Source organism: Lissotriton vulgaris, chromosome 11 (assembly GCF_964263255.1).
Source record: "Lissotriton vulgaris chromosome 11, aLisVul1.2, whole genome shotgun sequence".
Taxonomy (NCBI): Eukaryota; Metazoa; Chordata; class Amphibia; order Caudata; family Salamandridae; genus Lissotriton; species Lissotriton vulgaris.
Window position 1 is genome coordinate 822,337,337 of NC_141699.1, and position 22,651 is coordinate 822,359,987.

At 43.4% G+C, this 22,651-nt stretch overlaps 1 protein-coding gene across 1 annotated transcript in view; it reads right to left on the bottom strand.

The window, feature by feature from the left end:
* LOC147683537 (kyphoscoliosis peptidase-like) overlaps nt 1-22,651 on the bottom strand; it is a 341,732-nt gene that overhangs the window by 268,398 nt on the left and 50,683 nt on the right. The window contains exon 3 of the mRNA XM_086942545.1: nt 44-152. Coding sequence (XP_086798671.1) covers nt 44-152 — 109 coding nt within the window. The remainder of the gene's footprint in view (nt 1-43; nt 153-22,651) is intronic.

The following is a 22,651-nucleotide window of genomic DNA, read 5'->3' on the forward strand; positions in this document are numbered from 1 at the left end:
GAGAATGTTTCAGTGATGCAGGAGCTGAGGCCCCGGTCCCTACCTATGTGATGGCAGATCCATTTCCAGATGGCACGAACTTTTTCTAACTCGCTGTCAGCTTTTTGGAGCAGAACTTCTACCAGGGCCTCCACGGTGTCTTTGACATCGACCTGTGGGCAGGCAATACAAATGTTAACTGTTAATTTTATGGGCTGTATGATCTTAATTTGTAAAGGACAAATTCAGTTATTTATGTATGTAAGACAAGACCTGGCCATTACAGGCCTGCTCTAATGTGTCACTCATCTCCTACAAAATGGAAAGGAAAAATGGGAGAACGTGGGTCTGTTGGAGGTCATGTTACCTTAATCGATGCCTATCTTTGGAAGGACAGTCACTCTCTCTCAGTACGCTCTGAACCATTTTCTTTAGTTAAGGATGAGAAGTCCTTGCTTTGTCAAGTTCATAAATGAAGGCAATGACATGTTCCTTAGCAGTTGAAAGAATGTTTAATTCAACACTCACATTTGCATGACCACAGGAATTAAGTGGCTTGGGTAGACAAGTTATGTGTTATGTGGCAGACTTGGTTAAATTATACAGCAAGTAAAGGTAAATTATGTGAGGTAATAAGGCAACGTTTGTGATAGCATTACCAGTAACGACTGCTAGCGAAAAGTTTCAGAGGAGTGAGAGGGGGGGGGGGGGATGAGGTAAAAAATCAATACAATGGGAGGAAGGGTAGAAAATCAATAAATTGACTTACCTGTCTGCCGGCTGCCGCCTCGTCTTCATACTCTTTTGTTCCTGCCAGAAGCAGGAAGCACACACAGGCTCCCCTCAGCCAATAACAACGCTGCGGTTACCATAACAGCAGTGTGGTGATTGGTCTGAGCGACGTGTTTCAGTGCTCAGACGAGGACTATGAGCCTGTACACGTTCTCTATCCAGACTGTACAATACAGCTGGTGGAGAACATGCAAAGTGTGCATGACTGTTTGGCCGGCCCAAGACAGCCGGGCAAACCATCATGCGTACTTCAGTGCCCCAACCACTACTCCCCTGCTGGCTGTGACTAAGCATGGGCGGAAAATCCGTTTCGCTCGCGGATTTTGCGGATTTTCGGTAAATTCGCAATCCGCGAGATTCGCGAATCTCCCGCAAAATCCGCAAATCCGCGAGCAGCGGATTTTGCTCGCACTGTTCGCGTGAGTTCGCGGCTTCCCAGTACAACTTCGCGCCCCGCGAATAAGTGCAAAATTGCAGAAATACGAGCAAAACTGAAACTACTTACCAGGTTCAAAAGTTCAGGCTCATCATTAGTAGCCATTTCCTGTAGTGCTTCCTGAGGGGCCCTTCCAGAGTTCAGTTGCCAGTTGCAACTATTATGTGACCCTGCTCTGAACCTCAGAATAGTTACACATATGCCACAAAGGTCCTGAATTACAGCTAAGGGAGACAAGCAGGAGCCAGGCTGGAAGTTCAAATCCATTAATCAGCCCCTAATTCATTATTGTCAGTTGGGGCAGGGCAGGTGTTGTAACTAATTTTGCAACAATGAAAGCACTTAGCAAGTGCAAAAGATCACTAATCAGGAAGCACTAAGGAAGCAGGTGCCAGCTAAAAAAATATTCTGTGACACATTAATCAGCCCCAAATTAATTCAGGTCACTTGAGGCAGGGAAGGTGTGCTTTGCTTTGCCACAATAATGTACACTGACTGGACAACCAGAGGGTGCTGTGATGAAACAGAGGGTGGCATGGGTGGGCCAGAGGGTGGCATGAGTAGTCAGAGAGTGGCAGTGGTGACAGAGAGTGGCAGTGATGAAGAAGAGTGTCCCAAACAGGCTGGACACGTAGAAACAACAAGTTCGCGAAACTTGCGAGCCGACAGGTAAGTTCGCAATTTGAGACATTGTACAAAACCCTCGCGAACTGGCAGAAACCCGCGCAAACACAAAAAAAAATCTGCAAATTCGCGAGAATTCGCGGATTTTCCGGATTGCGAGTTCGCAAATCCGCAAAATTCGCGAACGCGAGATTCGCAAAATTCGCCCATGCTTAGCTGTGACGACAGCCCAGCCCGCACCGTAAATCTCCCTCAGTGGAAAATTAAAATGATAATAACTTTGTGTTGTTATCATTGCATTTTTCCTTTTTTTCTTTTTTCCACAGTGGAGCGGCGCTCCTCCACCTTAGCAGAGGAGCCGCTGCTGAGTATTACTTCATTATGTTGTAATTTTTATACAAGATAAAATAATCTGGGCAAAGGTTTCATCTCATTGGTACCAGTTTAACATGCAAGCACAGCAATAAGCAACTGAAAGGCGACCAGTCAAACTTTGGGAAAGGCCTTCAATGAGTGTTGCTACGTTTTAGTAACTTTAAAAAATATATATTTTTATTGAAAAGAAACACGCGCTCACCTGATGTTGGTATCGCCGTGAGGGGAACAGCTTTTGTTACTTACCCTGCCTTGCCCTGCTCGCCTTCCTGACATCCGTGAGGGGAACGGCTTGCTGGTGAAGACTTCTGCCTCCCAGGTCCCGCCTTGAGGAGAACGGCAGCGCAGGACTACAAGCCCCAGCAGGCACTGCCAGACGCTTGCTGAGGGCGTCATCGCGGTCCCAGAAGGCGCATCAAATTGCGAGTGGCCCTCCCGCAACCTGAGATGCGTGTGGCCAAGGGCGGGCCCGTCTGCGCCTGTCAGAGAAAGGAAGAAGCTGGGCTGGGCCACCTCATTGACATCGCATGTTCCACGTGGGACTTCTGCAACTAAACAAGGTACCGAACTGTGTTTGTGTGGGGATTTACCAGTTATTGACTACTAGTGCCCATTAGTTATCTAACACAATGAAAAAACGTAAGGCCACAGGACCACCAGCAAGGGGGGGGAGATTGCGGGGACCCTGGACGCTTTTTTGATAAGAGCAGAGTCGCTCTTGACCCACCAGATCCAGCTCACAGAAAAAAGACTCTCGCTTGACACCCTTTCGTCCCAAAAACGGCCTTCAATGGGAGGCATAGCTTTGGCCAAATTCCCTAGAGGTGCGCCGCAGTCAGTGGATAACCTATGTTCTGTTATCTCGGCCTTGGGCACTAACGGGGTTGCAGTTTTACCATCAGGGGTTTCAGAAGTGACTAGAGCTGTACAGATTCACATTGTCAATCCGGTCCAGAAGCCCGTAGGAGATGAGAACTCAGACCATTTGCCCATACTGATTGAAGAAATCTCAAGATCGTCTAAAGTGCATACTGAAATTAAATCTGTCCGTGATGAGGCTATCAACCAATCCAAAAGGGCTACTAGGGGTGGTGTGATAAGCCTATCGAAATCTCTGATAGCAAGTACTGATGAGCAGCCCGCAAAGCGCGGGGGGGGGAGCCGCACAAAAACAGAAGCCTAAGCCCAGATCTAAACATCAAACAAATAGGCTTCCCTATAAGCGGGCTTCAGAACCTAACTATGGACCGGCCGGGAACTCTATTCCAGATGGTAATTATCGCACAGTATTGGAGCTTTGGACACATTGGAGACTATGATGACTATTCTTATGGGACCCCTTTTACGTAAACTAGAGGCAATAGAAGAAAGACTGTCGCTTCTTCAGAACTCTGATAGTACATTAACCAATACACGGGCATGTAGATGTTCACGTGTTGCTGGGCGGGGATCAGAAGTCATTAATGTGCAATTCCCATTTCCTATCAATGTGACGGAGTGGAGGGTAAAGGGGGGCAATGACCCGTTATCAGTGGAATGTGTTGGGGCTAATAGTAACCAACGTGTGTGTCTTGAAACATCGAGACCAAACCCAAGTACTGTGAATGGGGGGTCAAGGGAATCTAGGACAGTGACCCCAGGTAATCCTCCAACACAGCCAGTGGATACCGCAAGGCCAGGAAGGGGAGATAATGTGCTGCAGTAAGCAAAGGAGGTGGTTTCACAACTGGCGCAGAGTACCCCTGGCCTACCTGTTCTAGACCTTTCCCCTGCCCGTATACAGTTGTTCTAACAGGTGTGCCAGCTTATACCAACCAGAGAGAGGAACCCACGACACAACTGATCATCAAGGTGGCGCATTGGATGTGTAGAAATGTGGGGTTTAATATTAGAGACCATAGACACATTTTAATGGCAAGGAGGGTATCCTGGGTCGGTGGATCAAGGAAAGTATTCCCAGGGGACTGTGTGATTGTGTCACTTAGGTTCCCCGAACTTGTGTGTAATACCCTTTCGCAGAGTAGAGGGCCCTATTTAGCCAATGCGGATACAAGCATTAAAATACTTCCGCTGGGCTCCGTCGACCCTAATATGCCTCACGGAAATGTGGACCGACAGGAGGGCGATTCTTGGTAGGCTGATATAGTGTTGACAAGTAACACCTTTGTACCACTTAGAGACCTGGATGACATTGATTGACTAAATCGGGTGGGGGAAGCAGATATTGCACATAACAGCTGGGTGCTTAATACTGACCCAGGATGGAGGGGAGGAGAGCTTACCCTGGGGACAGTTGAAGACCAAGACACCTATGAACCTCAGGCGGTGTATGTCCACGAGGTTAGTGGCATAAGTAAGCCAACCCACAGGTCTCATAATATCCAGGCAATTGTTAGCGGAGATAGGCTAACTGGGAAAGACATAAAAATGGCCTCTTGGAATATAGCAGGCCTGTCTTCTAAATTTAAGGACCAGCAATGGCTACTCTATATACAGGAGTTTCAAATAATCTGTTTACAAGAAACCTGGGTACCAGTAAATAAAATGTTTTTCTTTGAAGGATATAAAACCTTCTTCTGCCCAGCGCATAAGGCATTGTCAGGTAGGGCCAAGGGAGGGTTGGTCATTTACATAGATCTCACATTGCAGGGAAGATGGTTAGATCTAGCTTGGGGCGCAGAAGTTGGGCAGGGGTTAAATAATTTTAATAAATGTTACAGGTTACTTTTTATAAATTTGTATAATGTTAACTCAAATGGCCAGGGCTCTGCACGTTTGCATGAATTGGATACAAGAATAAATCAGTCACAGGAACATGGGCAGATGGCTCCTCGGCTGGTTTTAGCAGGCGATTTTAACTGTCACCTGTGCCCAAATCTGAGAGTATTGCTTGGGGATTGGTCAACGTGTACCCTTCAGGACGGCCCACACCTGGAGCACACAAAGGAGGGAAAGGAACTCAATGGCCTTTTAAACATACATGTGTTAACACACACAATGGATCTCTTTACCATTAAGCAGGACAAAACGGTTCATCCCATATTCAAAGGCAGAGGTTGTGCCTCATTCATTGGAATCACTGACAAAATATCGACCTACAGGAATATCGATGCAGAAATATCGAAGGCAAGAATATCGACATCCTATCTACAACATGGTAAGTACAAAAATATCGGGGAAAAAACGATAGATGTTAAAAATATTAAAATAAAGTAAATAACACTAATAAATAAAATAAACATAGTTAAAAATATCTAATAATGTTTCAAATTAATAAATAATACATATATAATAATAATAATACATTAATTAAACATATACAGAAAATATATAATATATACACACTTAACAATAAGTTGGAATAATTATTCTAATAATTTATAAATTAATACAAAATATTATAAATTACAAATACATTTACAAACATAAAACATAAACATAAATACAAAGTAAATAATTATGTTTAATACATTAAAAAAATTAAATATACCTTTAATATTTTAAAAATTAATTATATACTACATTATCCAAATTTATTTTAAAAAAATTAAATAACTAAATAAATAGAAATACTATTCAAAATCCATAAGTAAAAAAAATACAATAATAAAAATGTTGGTAGTGTGGCTCACTGGTTAGAGGCAGCAGACCCGAGAGCAGAGGACGGCCCGGGACCAGGGTTCGATTCCTGGCGCGGCAGGTTTCTGGACCAGGGTCAGCGGACTCGATAATTCTCTCGCCTCGGTGCCCACTCTGATCAGCGATCACACTCGGCAACTCTGGGCATTAGCTTGCCTCATCTTCACTAACGGCCCCACCAGACCGCCGGGGATGCCTGGTCTCACCCTGGAGATACCCATTAAGGGACCATCTCTCAGGGAAGCCAGGAAGGGTTTCGCAGCGGTCGAAGCGCCTTGGGACCCTCCGGGTAAGTAGTGCGCTATATAAATGCCTATACATTTACATACATTTACATTTGGATAGCATAGAACTTAAAATTACCATTCCCACTCCAGAGAGCACAATAGTAGAGAAACCGTTGCATAAGCGAAGAGGTAAAAATTACTATTCCAACTCCAGAGAGTGCAAAAGTAGGGAAAACATTGGATAGCATAGGGGTAAAAAGTACAAATCCAACTACAGAGAGTGCAACAGTAGGGAAAACATTGGATAGCGTATGGGTAAAAATTACTATTCCAACTCCAGAAAGTGCAACAGTAGGGAAAGCGTTGGATAGCGTAGGGGTAAAAATTACTATTCCCACTCCAGAGAGTGCAACAGTAGGGAAAACGTTGGATAGCATAGGGGTAAAAATTACTATTCCAACTCCAGAGAGTGCAACAGTAGGGAAAGCGATAGCGTAGGGGGAGAAATTACTATTCCCACTCCAAACAGTGCAACAGTAGGGAAAACATTGGATAGCGTAGGGGTAAAAATTACTATTTCAACTCAAGAGAGTGCAACAGTAGAGAAAACGTTGTATAGCGTAGGGGTAAAAATTACTATTCCAAATCCAAACAGTGCAACAGTCGGGAAAACATTGGTGAGCGTAGGGGTAACAATTACTAATCCAACTCCAGAAAGTACAACATCAGGGAAAGTGTTGGATAGCGGTTGGGTAAAAATTACTATTCCCACTCCAGTGAGTGCAACAGTAGGGAAAACATTGGATAGCGTAGGGGTAAAAATTACTATTCCAACTCCAGAGAGTGCAACAGTAGGGAAAACGTTGGATAGCGTAGGGGTAAAAATTACTATTCCCACTCCAAAGAGTGCAACAGTAGAGAAAACATTGGATAGTGTAGGGGTAAAAATTACTATTCCAACTCCAGAGAGTGCAACAGTAGGGAAAACGTTGGATAGCGTAGGGGTAAAAATTACTATTCCCACTCCAAAGAGTGCAACAGTAGAGAAAACATTGGATAGTGTAGGGGTAAAAATTACTATTCCAACTCCAGAGAGTGCAACAGTAGGGAAAGCGTTGGATAGCGTAGGGGTAAAAATTACTATTCCCACTCCAGAGAGTGCAACAGTAGGGAAAGCGTTGGATAGCGTAGGGGTAAAAATTACTATTCCAACTCCGGAGAGTGCAACAGTAGGGAAAGCATTGGATAGCGTAGGGGTAAAAATTACTATTCCCACTCCAGAGAGTGCAACAGTAGGGAAAACGTTGGATAGCATAGGGGTAAAAATTACTATTCCAACTCCAGAGAGTGCAACAGTAGGGAAAGCGATAGCGTAGGGGGAGAAATTACTATTCCCACTCCAAACAGTGCAACAGTAGGGAAAACATTGGATAGCGTAGGGGTAAAAATTACTATTTCAACTCAAGAGAGTGCAACAGTAGAGAAAACGTTGGATAGCGTAGGGGTAAAAATTACTATTCCAAATCCAAACAGTGCAACAGTAGGGAAAACATTGGAGAGCGTAGGGGTAACAATTACTAATCCAACTCCAGAAAGTACAACATCAGGGAAAGTGTTGGATAGCGGTTGGGTAAAAATTACTATTCCCACTCCAGTGAGTGCAACAGTAGGGAAAACATTGGATAGCGTAGGGGTAAAAATTACTATTCCAACTCCAGAGAGTGCAACAGTAGGGAAAACGTTGGATAGCGTAGGGGTAAAAATTACTATTCCCACTCCAAAGAGTGCAACAGTAGAGAAAACATTGGATAGTGTAGGGGTAAAAATTACTATTCCAACTCCAGAGAGTGCAACAGTAGGGAAAGCATTGGATAGCATAGGGGTAAAAATTACTATTCCCACTCCAGAGAGTGCAACAGTAGGGAAAACGTTGGATAGCGTAGAGGTAAAAATTACTATTCCAACTCCAGAGAGTGCAACAGTAGGGAAAGCGTTGGATAGCGTAGGGGTAAAAATTACTATTCCCACTCCAGAGAGTGCAACAGTAGGGAAAGCGTTGGATAGCGTAGGGGTAAAAATTACTATTCCAACTCCGGAGAGTGCAACAGTAGGGAAAGCATTGGATAGCGTAGGGGTAAAAATTACTATTCCAACTCCAGAGAGTGCAACAGTAGAGAAAACATTGGATTGCGTATGGGTAAAAATTACTATTCAAACTCCAGAGAGTGCAACAGTAGAGAAAACGTTAGATAGCGTAGGGGTAAAAATTACTATTCCAACTCCAAACAGTGCAAAAGTAGGGAAAACATTGGATAGCGTAGGGGTAAAAATTACTATTCAAACTCCAGAAAGTACAACAGTAGGGAAAGTGTTGGATAGCGGTTGGGTAAAAATTACTATTCTCACTCCAGTGAGTGCAACAGTAGGGAAAACGTTGGATAGCGTAGGGGTAAAAATTACTATTCCAACTCCAGAGAGTGCAACAGTAGGGAAAGCTTTGAATAGCGTAGGGGTAAAAATTACTATTCCCACTCCAGAGAGTGCAACAGTAGAGAAAACGTTGGATAGCATAGGGGTAAAAATTACTATTCCAACTCCAGAGAGTGCAACAGTAGGGAAAGCAGTGAATAGCGTAGGGGTAAAAATTGCTATTCCCACTCCAGAGAGTGCAACAGTAGGGAAAATGTTGGATAGCGTAGAGATAAAAATTACTATTCCAACTCCAGAGAGTGCAACAGTAGGGAAAGCGTTGGATAGCGTAGGGGTAAAAATTACTATTCCCACTCCAGAGAGTGCAACAGTAGGGAAAGCGTTGGATAGCGTAGGGGTACAAATTACTATTCCAACTCCAGAGAGTGCAACAGTAGGGAAAGCTTTGGATAGCGTAGGGGTAAAAATTACTATTCCAACTCCAGAGAGTGCAACAGTAGGGAAAGCATTGGATAGCGTAGGGGTAAAAATTACCATTCCAACTCCAGAGAGTGCAACAGTAGGGAAAGCGTTGGATAGCGTAGGGGTAAAAATTACTATTCCAACTCCAGAGAGTGCAACAGTAGGGAAAGCATTGGATAGCGTAGAAGTTAAATATAACATACTTATAAATAATTTGCAAATAAAATAATTACAAATGTAAGTTTTAAATACCTCTACATCATTTGCAAATACCCATTCATAATGACTAAAAACATCATTACAATTGAATAATTAATTAACAATAAATTAAAAATAAATAACAATAAATATTATTTAATAAATAAAAATTGGCAAATAATAAATATTGAACACTAAAATATTTTTCAAAACAAAAACATATTAATAATTAAAAATTGATAAACAATTGAAAAATAGTAAACATTTGTTTTTTATAAAAAATATTTTAAATGAAAAAATATTTACCAATTAATAAAATGAATTTCCAATTAATAAAAAGTAATTAACAATTAAAAATATCAATTACCAATAAAAAATTAATTAAAACATTTATTTACCAATTAAAAAATGTAATTACCCATAACAAACCTTAATTACCAATTAAAAAAAGTAATTGCTAATTACAAAATGTAATTACCAATACCAAACCTTAATTACCAATTAAAAAAATGAATTAGCAATCAAAATAATTAATTACCAATCAATATTTAATTATAAATAAAATAATTATCAATATCAAAAATAAATAATTACTTAATTACAATTAAATTACTTCCCACCAAATTCTCATATAAACCCACAACCTGCTACAGAACTTAAACGCAAAAATGAATTAAAATTAATATACAATTACTAAAAATTAATAATTAATTTACTATAATTAAATTACTTCCCACCCTATTCCCCTATAAACCCACAACCTGCTCCAGTACTAAAACATAAAATTAAATTAAATATACATTTTTAAATATATAAAAAATAGTACACATATAATTTAAAACAAATAAAAAACGTAACTAAAAACATATAACACATACATATAAAATACATAATAAAATACATAACAACAAACAAATATCGATATTAGTAACATCGAAATTAGTAACATCGATATAATTGATATCGATATTACTAACTTCGATATTACTTACATCGATATAAAAAAAAATCGATATTACTTACCTTAGGGTCGATATTCTGTCCAACGATATTCTTGACCTCGATACTCTTCACCTTCAATATTTTTAAATCGATATTAATGTTGGTCGATAATTTGGAATCGATATTTTGACTGTGCACCAATTTATTGATTACATCTTTGTCTCTGCATCACTCAGAAATTGTGTGACTTGGTTTAGTATTGATTGTAGTGCAATTAGTGACCATAACCCTCTTGCCTTATGACTTGCCAATGTATACCAGGACCAGATACCCCTTGCAGTGGGGAGGGGGGTGGCCAAGGCTATGGATCAAGGTAGGAGGTTGCGTTGGACACAGGTTGATGGCGAGGCTTTTTATGAACCATTTTTAAAGGAGAGTGAACATGCTATCCAGCTATTTAGTCCCTGAAATGGAAGGGGCAGAATTAGAGGATGCTTTCAAAGATGTTGCCCAAATAGTTGACAGCTTGTTGAGAGCCCCAGTCCGTAAGGTAAATTTGGACATCCCAAGATGGTTTGACCATCAATGTTCACGTGCCCTAAGAGAATTGAAAAACGCCTTAAAGATGTCCCCAAGAGATAGAGACCGGGTGATCCTGTGCCGGAAAAGTTATAAGTTGGCGGTTAAAGGGCGTAAAAGCTAACTACAGACACAAGCTTGGGAAGGTCTATCAGAGGCAGAGGCACTAAGGCATTCTACCGCCTTCTGGAGAATTATAAACAACCCTTCTTTTCTAGAGGCCGACAAACCGGGACTGAGTAATAATATTCTGTTGGAGCAATGGTACAAGCACTTTCAAGGGGCTCTATAACCATAACTCAAGCACGAACCAGTCACTGGTGGAGTACTGGGAACAGGCCACATCCCCATTAAATTTTTCACTGGGAGAGGTAAGAACAGGAATTGAAGGCCTAACCAGGAATAAGGCCCCAGGTCCGGATGGGATCCCACCGGATCTTTTTATCAGTAAAGTGGAACTTTGGGCGCCAATCCTGACTAGGGTTACAAAGGCAGCAGTGGACACGGTAATGCTAGCATCTTGGACCACTGCCACAATTTTCCCCATTTTTAAAAAAGGCAATAAGGATAGTCCGCAGTGTTATCACTCATTTTCCCTTATTGATGTGTGAACGAAGGTGTTAGGACGGGTGGTTTTGAATCGGCTGACTGACTGGGCAGAGGAGCATCGGGTCATAACTGATCTGCAATTTGGTTTTAGATCTGGAAAATCTACCACTGACCAATGCCTTAATCTCTACCTCATTTCAGCCAAATATACAATAGTCAACCAAGGGACGATGTATTTGGCATTCATGGACCTGACTGTGGCCTTTGATATTTGATATTTATGTGTATTTATAGAGCGCAGACATTCGCTCCGGAAGGAGCATCTTGGCGCTAGGAAAGCGTGCTACGAGTACATGAAAGTGGAAGAGGATGAAAGAAAAATGAAGAAGCTGAAATTAGATGGCTGCCAATACTGAAGCGTCTGATTGTTGGTATACCCATGTCTTTAGAAGTTTTCTGAAGATGCTCTCTTTGTCCGTCAATCTAAGATTGACCGGTAGAGTGTTCCATGCCCTGGCTGCCAGGACAGTAAAGGTCTTCCCACCCCTGGTTTTGTACTTAAATCTTGGAATGGTGATAAGATTTTTGCCAGAGGATCTCAGACATCGCGAGGGGTGGTAGCGTGTAAGACGCTTTGCAAGGTAAAGGGGCCCTGAGTTATTCATAACTCTGAAAACGGTAAGAAGGAGTTTAAAGTAGATCCTTTTGTGTAAAGGTAGCCAGTGGAGGGTGTTTAGCGCCATTGAGGCTGATGACCTTCTAGGGAGTCCCAGCACTAATCGAGCAGCTGCGTGTTGTATGCTCTGCAGCTTTTTGAGGGTGGACTTTTTCACTCCCGCCCTTAAACCATTACAGTAATCAAACCTGGAGAGTATCAAAGCTACCGCGACTGATTTTCGGGCTGCAATGGGGAGGAGGTCGAAGAATTTCTTTAGGGACTTAATAAGTCCAAAACAGCGTCCAGCCGTGATCCTGACATGTTCGTCAAAAGAGAGGGATGAGTCGAATTGCACGCCCAGGTTCCGTGCTGAAGATACAGCGCTGGGAGGGGCCTCAGATCCTATGGGCCACCAGTCCTTCGGGCAGAAGGATAGATCTTTACTCAGCGGTATGATTTCAGTTTTGGCGCTATTACATCTTAAATGATTTTTGTTTAGCCACTGGAAAACATCAGAAAGACAGTTTTGGAAACGCAACTCTGCGTTCGTACACTTTTTGTCAATCGTGACGACAAGTTGTGTGTCGTCAGCGTATGACGTGACAAGGATCCCATGAGATTCTATCACAGCGAGGAGGGGTGCCATATAGATGTTGAAAAAGAGAGGACTTAATATGGACCCCTGGGGGACTCCTGATGTTATGGGTTTCTCGTTGGATAGGTAGGGGCCCAGGGACACAGTTTGGGACCTATTAGATAGGAAAGATGTAACCCAAGCCAGAACTGTGTCTGTCACGCCAATCTCTCGCAGTCTGTTGATAAGGATGACGTGCGAGATGGTGTTGAACGCTGCTGTTAGGTCAAGCAGGATGAGGACGGCCGGCCTGCCCCCATCCTGCAGGAACTTGATGGAATCAGCTAGTTCTATAAGGGCTGTTTCGGTAGAATGACCGGAACGAAAACCCGACTGCTGCGGATGTAAGATGTTACCAATCTGGACGAAAGTTTTTAGCTCTTCATATACTAATTGTTCCGTGATCTTACCAAGGAAGGGAAGTAATGAAATGGGGCGCATGTTGGTCAGGTCGGTGGGGGATTTGTTCGGCTTCTTCATCAGAGGCTTCACTATGGCCTTCTTCCAGTCATTAGGCACTATCCCGGACTCAAGAGATTCATTGATAATGATGTTGATATACGGATTAACAGTATCAATCAAATGGTGCAGGATGCTGGGAGGGCAGGGGTCAGTAGGGGCTCCTGATTTGCATGCCAGAATTGCCTTGCGTGTTTGTTGAATGGAGACAGGTTTGAAGTTAGAGAGAGGGAGATAATTGTCTGTTTCCACATGAGATGTGGTCAGAGGAGAAGGGAAGTCTTTCTGAATATTAACAATTTTCTCAATGAAAAAGTCTGCGATTTGATTGCACAGGCTTGCAGAGGGGGGATTTCGAGCGTGAGAGTTTTAGGATGGGTGAAGGACTTAACTATCTTAAAGATAGTTTTTTGTTTTTGATGGGCCTCATTTATGGCTTTAGTAAAGTGTTCCTTTTTAGCCGTTTTTATGTTGGAGAGATATAGTTTCCTTTGTTGGACATAAAGTGCCCTTGTGGCATCATCATACGTTTTTCTCCATTTTCTTTCTAGTCTTCTACATAGAAGATGACTGTCGGAGAGGGCCTGGGTAAACCAGGGTGCATTAGGTTTTCTTTTATGTTGTTTCACATGTTGGTTTTTAGGTAAGGAGTTCACCGAGACAATTTGATCCATCCACGTATGGAAATTATGAGAGTCGGCTATTACATCTCCAGTAGGTTTCGGGGATTTGGGTAAAGGTTGAGAGTCCAGCTTAATGTGTTCCAACACTTTCCTCCAGTTGACTGTGAAGGAGGAGGGGGGATGTATCTTGCTGGGCAGAGAGTGAACTTGTGTCATAATGTCAAACGGAATAAAGGAATGATCAGTCCAAATTTGTGGTATCGGAGGGGACGTGGTTAGGGACGTAAGGTTAGAGCAAATACCGTCAAGGGTATGACCTGCGAGATGGGTGGGCGCAGTGACATGTTGGGTTAGTCCGAAGATGTTTAATGAATGTTGGAAGGAAATGGCGTGGGGGTCCACACAAGACTCCAAATGCAAATTCATATCTCCTAATAAGGTGAAATGGGGATAGCGCAAAGTAAGTGTTCCCAGAGCCTCATCTAATGAATCAAGAAAAGGGGTGGCATTCCCAGGAGGACGGTATAGAAGTCCCCCCGAAAAGGAAGTAACAGCATTAATTTTGATGGAGAAGCTTAAGCCCTCACTTTCTTTGAGATGTTCTAGGTCGAATATGTGGCAGGGGAAAGTTTTTTTTATTGCAAAAGCTATCCCACCGCCTCGTACAAGTGGTCTGTCCCGTCTAAAAAAAGTAAAATCAGGAAGGAGGGCAGTAGCCAAGTCAGGATTGGATGAGTCATTTAGCCACGTTTCAGTGATAAAGAGGGCATCTAAATTGTGGTCAGATATTAAGTCGAATATGTCTTGACTGTGGCAGGCGAGAGATCTAGCATTAATGAGACCTCCCTTGAAGTAAGTAGGATTGGTATTAAGGGTGGAGGGTGGGTGAGAATCTTCAGAGGTTAAAACAGGGGGTGTCCATTTACAATATGAACATGAGACTGGACAGGATAGAGGGTCAATGGGGGGGCAATCGGCGTAGTGAATAACTGTATGTGAACGTAGGGCAAGTAATTTTTTTTCTATCATACCTGAATGTAGGGGAAGGCTGGGCAGCATGCCCTGCGCCCGGCGCAGTCCGGTCGCGGACGGGCGCAGACGGGCTTGGCTTAGGCGTGGCTTCGGCGCGCGTCCGGCGCGCCTGCTGCGCCAGCCCGCTGCGCCGTCTGGCCGGTTTGCACATGTTATAGAAAGGGAGGTGGCCGGGAGGACGGCGCGACTAGAGCGTTGTCCCCGCCTGACTCAAAATGGCGCCCACCGCGGCCGAGTCTCGGCAGAAGCGGTTGTGCCGGCAGAGGGATTGCAGGAGGTGTTCAAGTGTCAGTGCGCCTAATTAAAATATTCCCCTTAACTTTTCAGGCCCCCCAAACAAAGCGGAACAGTAAGGTAGGAGGTGCACAAATTTACAAATTTTATCGTTTTAAAAATCGCTCCAAAAGCGGAATGAATAAAACACAAAGGCAGAATCAAATAGCACGAGAGGAAAGTGCTCGCAGCTCGCAGCCCCAGTTCCCTCACTGGGGAGAGCTCCTGAAGGGCACCGAGTGCGAGGGAGAGATCCCTTAAGTAAACAAATGGGCGGGAGGACGGCGCGACTAGAGCGCTGTCCCCGCCTGACTCAAAATGGCGCCCACCGCGGCCGAGTCTCGGCAAAAGCGGTTGTGCCGGCAGAGGGATTGCAGGAGGTGTTCAAGTGTCAGTGTGCCTAATTAAAATATTCCCCTTAACTTTTCAGGCCCCCCAAACAAAGCGGAACAGTAAGGTAGGAGGTGCACAATTTTACAAATTTTATCGTTTTAAAAATCGCTCCAAAAGCGGAATGAATAAAACACAAAGGCAGAATCAAATAGCACGAGAGGAAAGTGCTCGCAGCTCGCAGCCCCAGTTCCCTCACTGGGGAGAGCTCCTGAAGGGTTAATCAAGGGAAACTGTGGGCTATTATAGGTGGGCTTGGTGTGGACCCAGGGCTCATTAATATTTAAAAATCCCTGCATTTGAATACCACAGCAGCGGTCAAATATAGTCAGGAGGGGAAAACAACAGAACCCTTTTTGTGCTGTAGTGGGGTCAGACAGGGTTGCATACTAGCTCTCTTTTTGTTCACACTATATACAAATGATCTGGACCATGAATTAAGCATGCTACATGTGAAAACCCCTAGGATAGGTACTCAGGGGATCCCTGTTCTGCTGTATGTAGATGATGCAGTACTTTTAGCCCGCACCCCAAAGGCTTGCAGCTTCTAATTGATGGTTTTGTGTCATTTATGGAGAATCTGGATTTATCGCCCAACCTGGTAAAGTCATATGTAATGGAAGTGGGGAAAAAAACGGGTAAATCCTATAGGTACACAATCGGATCGCATCACCTAGGAAAGGTACAGTCCTTTTCAGATCTGGGGATTTTACTTGACCACCAACTAAATTTTAAATATTTAATAGAAGTGAAACGCCGGGCTATGACTAGATGTACCGGGTCCATAATGAGTTTTGCGCATAGGCTAGGATGTTGGTCCCCTGAGTAGATTCTGAGCTTATATAATGTTATGTGCTGTGCCAAAGTGCTGTATGGAAGTGAGGTGTGGGGTTTTACCCAGGCCATAACATTACAAACTGAAGAGAATATGTATCTTCGGCGCCTGCTAAAAGTACCCCAGAGTACGCCAGCCCACATTGCTCATGAGGAACTGGGTATCCGTTATATCAAGGACAGCATGGCAGTCAAACCCTTAGTTTGTTGGATAAAGATCTGAGCAAACTAGGAGGCGGCTTTCAGCAGGCACGTTATAGAAGACTGCCTTTCCCTTGATCATGGATACGTATACAGTGGTCAGGGTCTATTGATTAATTATAACATTAAATTTATCGTAGGAATATTTACATTAGTGAATTAACAAGATTCCATCCATGTAGTACAAAAGCATTTATTTTAACATCTAGTAACCTGGGTGCTTAGTATCATTCAAAAAGTACCAAAGGTAGTAGAATACAAATTTAACATGTGGAAAGATCAATTACTTAATTGAATCAAACACATATTTAAGGACACAAGTCTCAATTGAATTCATATATAGACTTTGTATGTAGGTTCACACATATTGTCTGCATTGTGACATCTCAACACGCTCAAAGTGACAAGGAAAAGAGGCAGTTAGGTGGGATGGGTGTGATGGGGTAAAGGTGAGGACTGGGTAAAGGTTGTTGTGACCATAAAACAATCACAGTGATATTCAGTGCAGCCTTTACAGTCTAGTTTAGATCGTTAGTTCCAATCGGCTCTTTAGCATAGGATCTGTATTGCTCCATTAATTTCTCCTATGATTAGAGGGTAGATATAATCTGGTCTACGTTTCGACCCTACATCTCATGCTAATGTGTTTAATATCAAAACTGAGTTAACCAAATTTTTCCGCAAGATTCGGCTGAGAAATTTCTTCTTGCACAAAACTCCAAGTGTAGCAAGAGCATTTACCAATCTGCGACCACCTTCTACTTTCACTCCCCAGACTGCCATGATCAATCATCGGATCTTAACCTACGAGAGCCTAGTTCTAAAGGATGTGCTTAAGACATGTGGTACAAAACGATATGTGAAACATAACATCACAAAGAATGAACGGGCCGCCCTGAATGATTTGAAGAAGAACAAGACGTTGGTTATTAAACCAGCTGACAAGGGAGGAGCTATAGTCATCATGGATGTCGATGACTATAAACGAGAGATACACTCCCAATTGAGCGACGGAGTCAGCTATCGGCCGATAGCAACGAATCCAACCACAGAAATTAGACACCTGATCCTTGCCATAACGGAAAAAGGGAAAGATGCGGGCTTCCTCACAGAAAAAGAATATGCATATCTGAATGTGGACCAACCACGCATCCCTACGATCTATGTCCTACCCAAGGTCCACAAAAATCCTACCAAACCACCTGGAAGACCAATCATATCTGGTTGTGGCTCCCTCCTGGAGCCACTTTGTAAATATGTGGACATTTTTTTGAAACCTCTGGCAGAGGCAACATCCACCTACCTGAGGGATACCATGCAGGTAATTAATCTTGTGGATCAAAAACCCTTTGACAAGAACAATCAATTACATGTAACCATGGACATCGTGTCACTGTACACGAGTATCCCGCAGGGACCAGCGCTGACAACAATACGGAGAGCCTTAGCATCGAGACCTCCACCGGCCGAGGTACCCACTGAATTTCTAACCGATTTACTGGAGATCGCAATGACGAAGAACTTCTTCATATTCCAGAATAAGTTCTTCATGCAAAGCAAAGGAGTGGCGATGGGGGCAGCATTTGCCCCGGATCTAGCGATCCTCTACATGAGTGATTATGAACAGCACCATATCCTTTCCCCAAACAACCCTTATGTAAACAGTATATCCGAGTACCGCCGATATATAGATGACATCCTGATGATCTGGACTGGACAGAAGCAAGAACTTGAGGCATTCACTCAATGGCTTAACGCCCAATCAGAGGACATTAAATTCACCACCAACTGCAGCAATGAGCCCATTGATTTCCTGGACATTAGCATCAAAGAACGGGACGGATTGCTATATACCACACTGTAAAGGAAACCGACCGAGAGGAATACTTTACTTAGATACACAAGCCACCACACCCGGGCCCTACGGGACAACCTACCCTTCGGGCAGTTCCTCCGTATCCGGAGGAACTGCACCATGAAGTATGATTACTTTGCTGAATCAGATGAACTCATCTCCCGTTTATTGGAAAGAGGATATCCCAAAAGGCTGGTCAAAAGAGCACGCAAAAGGGCGTGGTTCAGCGACAGAGAAACCCTGCTTGTACCCAGGAACCGTAAACCCCCAGAAGACAGGATGATCTGTGTTACCAGGTACTGCAGCAAGAGCAATGAGATACCAAAATAATTAACAAACATTGGAGTATCATATCAGATGTAATTGAAGTGCCAGACCCCCCCATGCACGCTTTCAAAAAAGCCAAAAGCGTCAGAGACCTTGTGGTCCGTTCTATGCTTGACACCCCACCGGCTCCAACCATACAAACAATGTGGAACCTACCTACCATAATTGGAAACTACAAATGCAGTAGTTGTAAGGCCTGCGCACTGTGCATAGAAACAAAGGCAATTACGCACAACAATCTGACCATCAACCTGAAAACGCTAACAAATTGCAACAGTAATGGAGTTATTTACGCCATCTTCTGTCCATGTGGCTTGATCTACATAGGCCAAACTAAGCAAAAAATAAAAAAACGGATACTGCAACACTGCAGCAGAATAAGATGCCAAACTATGGGGGCTCCCCTAGTAGACCATTTCCTGGCGAAGACTCACACACCTGAATCTCTCAAACGGGTGGTCATCGAAAAAAATCACACTGGGACCCAGGGGTGGAGATCTAAACTCCATTATGAATATAAGAGAGTGCAAATGGATGCAGTTTTTTGACTCTGTCCAAAACGGACTAAATGAGATGGATGCCACCTTCTCCCAAATGGCCTTGATTAACTGTGAATAATCCAATGGGTTGGAATACAGGAATACATAATTGGCACACTTCTTTTGTGAATGTATAGCAGTGAATTTAACTTTGAGTTCTCTACTCTTATGCATATATATATATATATACACATGTTGGTATGTTATGTGCCGGTAAAAACAATTCAGTGCTTTTGTTTGTAATAACTGATTTCATTTGATCATGAGAACCCGATAGAAGTTTATTACACTATCCAAACTAAACGGTTGGACTGTATGCAGCCTAACACAATGTAATACTGGATTTATATGCTGAATGAGCAATCTAATGTCCACAACTACATTGTACGTCAAATGTATTCACCATCCTTATAAGTCAATGCATAGCGATAGATACCCCCTAAAATAAAACAAAGTATTCCTTTGTTTAAACATGTCCCAACTAATTTCCAAATCACAAGAAATTCCCAGAGACTCTCTAAACACACACCCTAGGGATACAGCAGGCTCCCGGCGGGGCTTTGCACATACTCCCTAAACGCGGTTTGGCTGCCCTCACTTGATTGGTGGAACAGGGTCGAGCCCTCGGGAAGTATTGAGCGACTGCACCTCGCGGCTGTTCACTCGCGGCTCGGCAGCGTAGATGAATGCACACGCTCCGGAGTGATTCCCACGGTAAGCCGTACTCGATCCTTGCCATCTAACCGGAGATCACCTTCATATGCCTTAAGTTTACTTAGATGCCATTACAATGCCTAATCTGCTCAGGTATGAATAACTTGGTGCCCGAGTGAGCCCTTCGAATAGTACCCGGGCACATTCACCAAGTGTATACATTTACTTCGGGGCCCTCGAACCAACCAAGATTCTTTTAATTACCATAATACGAGTCTTTAACCTTTGGAATTTGTACTCATGTAGGCATCATTTCGAATCCCCTTTGACTACATAATCTAGAAATGAGTCTTTTAACCACACCGGGGCTCATTCTGACCAGATGCACCATTGCTTTTATTCTTCAGAAATCAAGTGGACTGCGAGATTTGTTCACGCACCTGGAAGTGTCTCAACCGGACACGAAAATACCAAACAGACTGATTGGAAAGCGTTTGATGTCCCAGTAAGTGCCCCCTTTTGTTGTTTCCCCCCAATCCAAACACAGATAGGGTTCCACAGATACCCGATAGTAACACCAAACCTTTATTTCAAAAACATTTTTAGGTTATTTTCACCTACAGAGGAACCAAAGAAGGTCCAACTCTAAAGGCCACTGAACGGCCCAATAATAAGTAAGACGCCCACTTTTCTTCACTCAGTTGTAGTGCAATCGTGATCTACACCTAAGACCTGATACATTCATTTTTGAATATCACTGTGATTGTTTTATGGTCACAACAACCTTTAGTTATCAAGAGGAGGGAGGGAGATCAATCGATCAGTTAGGCACCATTTACCACTAAGGGAAGTGGAAGGTCCAGTATCAGCTAGTGCCCTCAAGTATAGATCAACAAAGTGGGATGCTGAACTGTTCCTTAGATAAGGAAGTGTGTGTATCTGGCGTGACCGGAGGTGAAGATGTGACACCTTTGGGCATCCATTTTGTTGGAAGTATTTGCCTCACACACCCGTACAGGTGTCATGCTTCATCATCGGCGTTGCTCCTCGTCGGGGAGGCGGAGCAATCCCCGACGGGCTCACCTCAAAGAGGGGCTCTTTGGCGGAGATCTTTTAAATCCAACTGCCTTATGGTGAAGTGCGGTTGTGCGGGTGATGCAGTATGTAGCCTGGGTGGTGATTTAAAATGAAGTAGAGGGTACCGGAAACTGCTTTATTCTGGGGGTCCCCTACTGCAATTAAAAGCGTGAATCTAACTAACTAGGTGCCAGCAGGTTAGGTATAGTGGCCCTAGATTAGATTTGGAACGGAATTGGTCAACATGTTTCTCGCCTGGGTAAAGTGCCCGCGATTCATCAGGACCTATAATGGGTAAAAACAAGGTCTACAAACATTAAACAACATGCTGGTGTCATGTGCCTAATACCGAAAATGTGGAATACTTTGTGTTACCTCTGTAGCTTTATCCTATGCCTAGATGGGGAATAAGAGTACAGGGTTAATAGCATTTAATGATCGCCAGAATTGATACATGGTCCGAGACCAAATTTACACACAGTGTCATGCTAGTGATAGTGTATTTATACTAGCTTCAAATCGACGTGACTGTATTGTGACAACGTGGATTAATACTGTCACACCAACATTTTATAAGTGAAAAGCAAAGTTTTTAAAACCAAAAGTGTAAAAACGGCAGCAGTCCATCAGGAGAGACACCCTCCTCCTCGTTTGATAAGCAGGTCCAGTGTAAGGCAGTTGGATTTAAAAGATCTCCACCAAAGAGCCCCTCTTTGAGGTGAGCCCGTCGGGGATTGCACCGCCTCCCCGACGAGGAGCAACGCCGATGATGAAGCATGACACCTGTACGGGTGTGTGAGGCAAATACTTCCAACAAAATGGATGCCCAAAGGTGTCACATCTTCACCTCCGGTCACGCCAGATACACACACTTCCTTATCTAAGGAACAGTTCAGCATCCCACTTTGTTGATCTATACTTGAGGGCACTAGCTGATACTGGACCTTCCACTTCCCTTAGTGGTAAATGGTGCCCAACTGATCGATTGATCTCCCTCCCTCCTCTTGATAACTACTTTTGCACGGTCCACACCGTGGGAGTTCCTTTTGGCGGGTAAGACTTGTTCCATCCCCCACCCTGTGACTTCCTCATCACGCAGTGAGTCACAACTCGCTTCCCAGATTAGGCAGTTTCACTTTCTCCACTCCTTCTGTCCTCCCCGTGAGGACTTCCTTCTCACTGAGCACGACCCCTCTGACCTCCACAAGATGGATGGCCAGGGGTTGACCTTCGGAGAAGAAGATGCAGCAGCCATTCTGAGAACACCATCACTTCTCGGTATGGATATAGAACCAGCCAAAAGTAGCAACACTGCAGAATGGCAATCATTGTCAGATCTTAAACGAGAATGGATCAGAATAACCTTACATGGAGCAATGATGGCCGAATACTTTAAAGCCAAAATTGCACCCAATGGCCTAATTGTAAAGAACTTCCCGAGAATTTTCTGGGAGGATAGACAGTTTAAGGTTGAATGGTCTCAGATTTCATGGAAGTGCACCCATGATCTCCTCATCCTGATTGTTAATACTGCCAAACGCCTAGCGGATGAACTGCTGATCCGCATTCAAGCAGCTGAAAGTGCACTTAAGGCAGCTGTTCCAAACCCAGGTTTTAAAACTAAACTGGCGGAACTTAACAAGGAACTTGCAGAGCACAAAGAATACCTTATGAATCAGAAAGTGACTAAATTACAAAAAGACATCAAAAGGTTTTCTAAAGAAAAGGTATACCCCTACCTAAAGGAAGATTATGTCCCCCCGGGAACAAACTACAACTCGGATTCCAGTACTACTTCCTCCAGAAGGGGATCTAACAGTGGATCTGATAGTAACAGGGAGGATGGACTTCCACAGATACCAC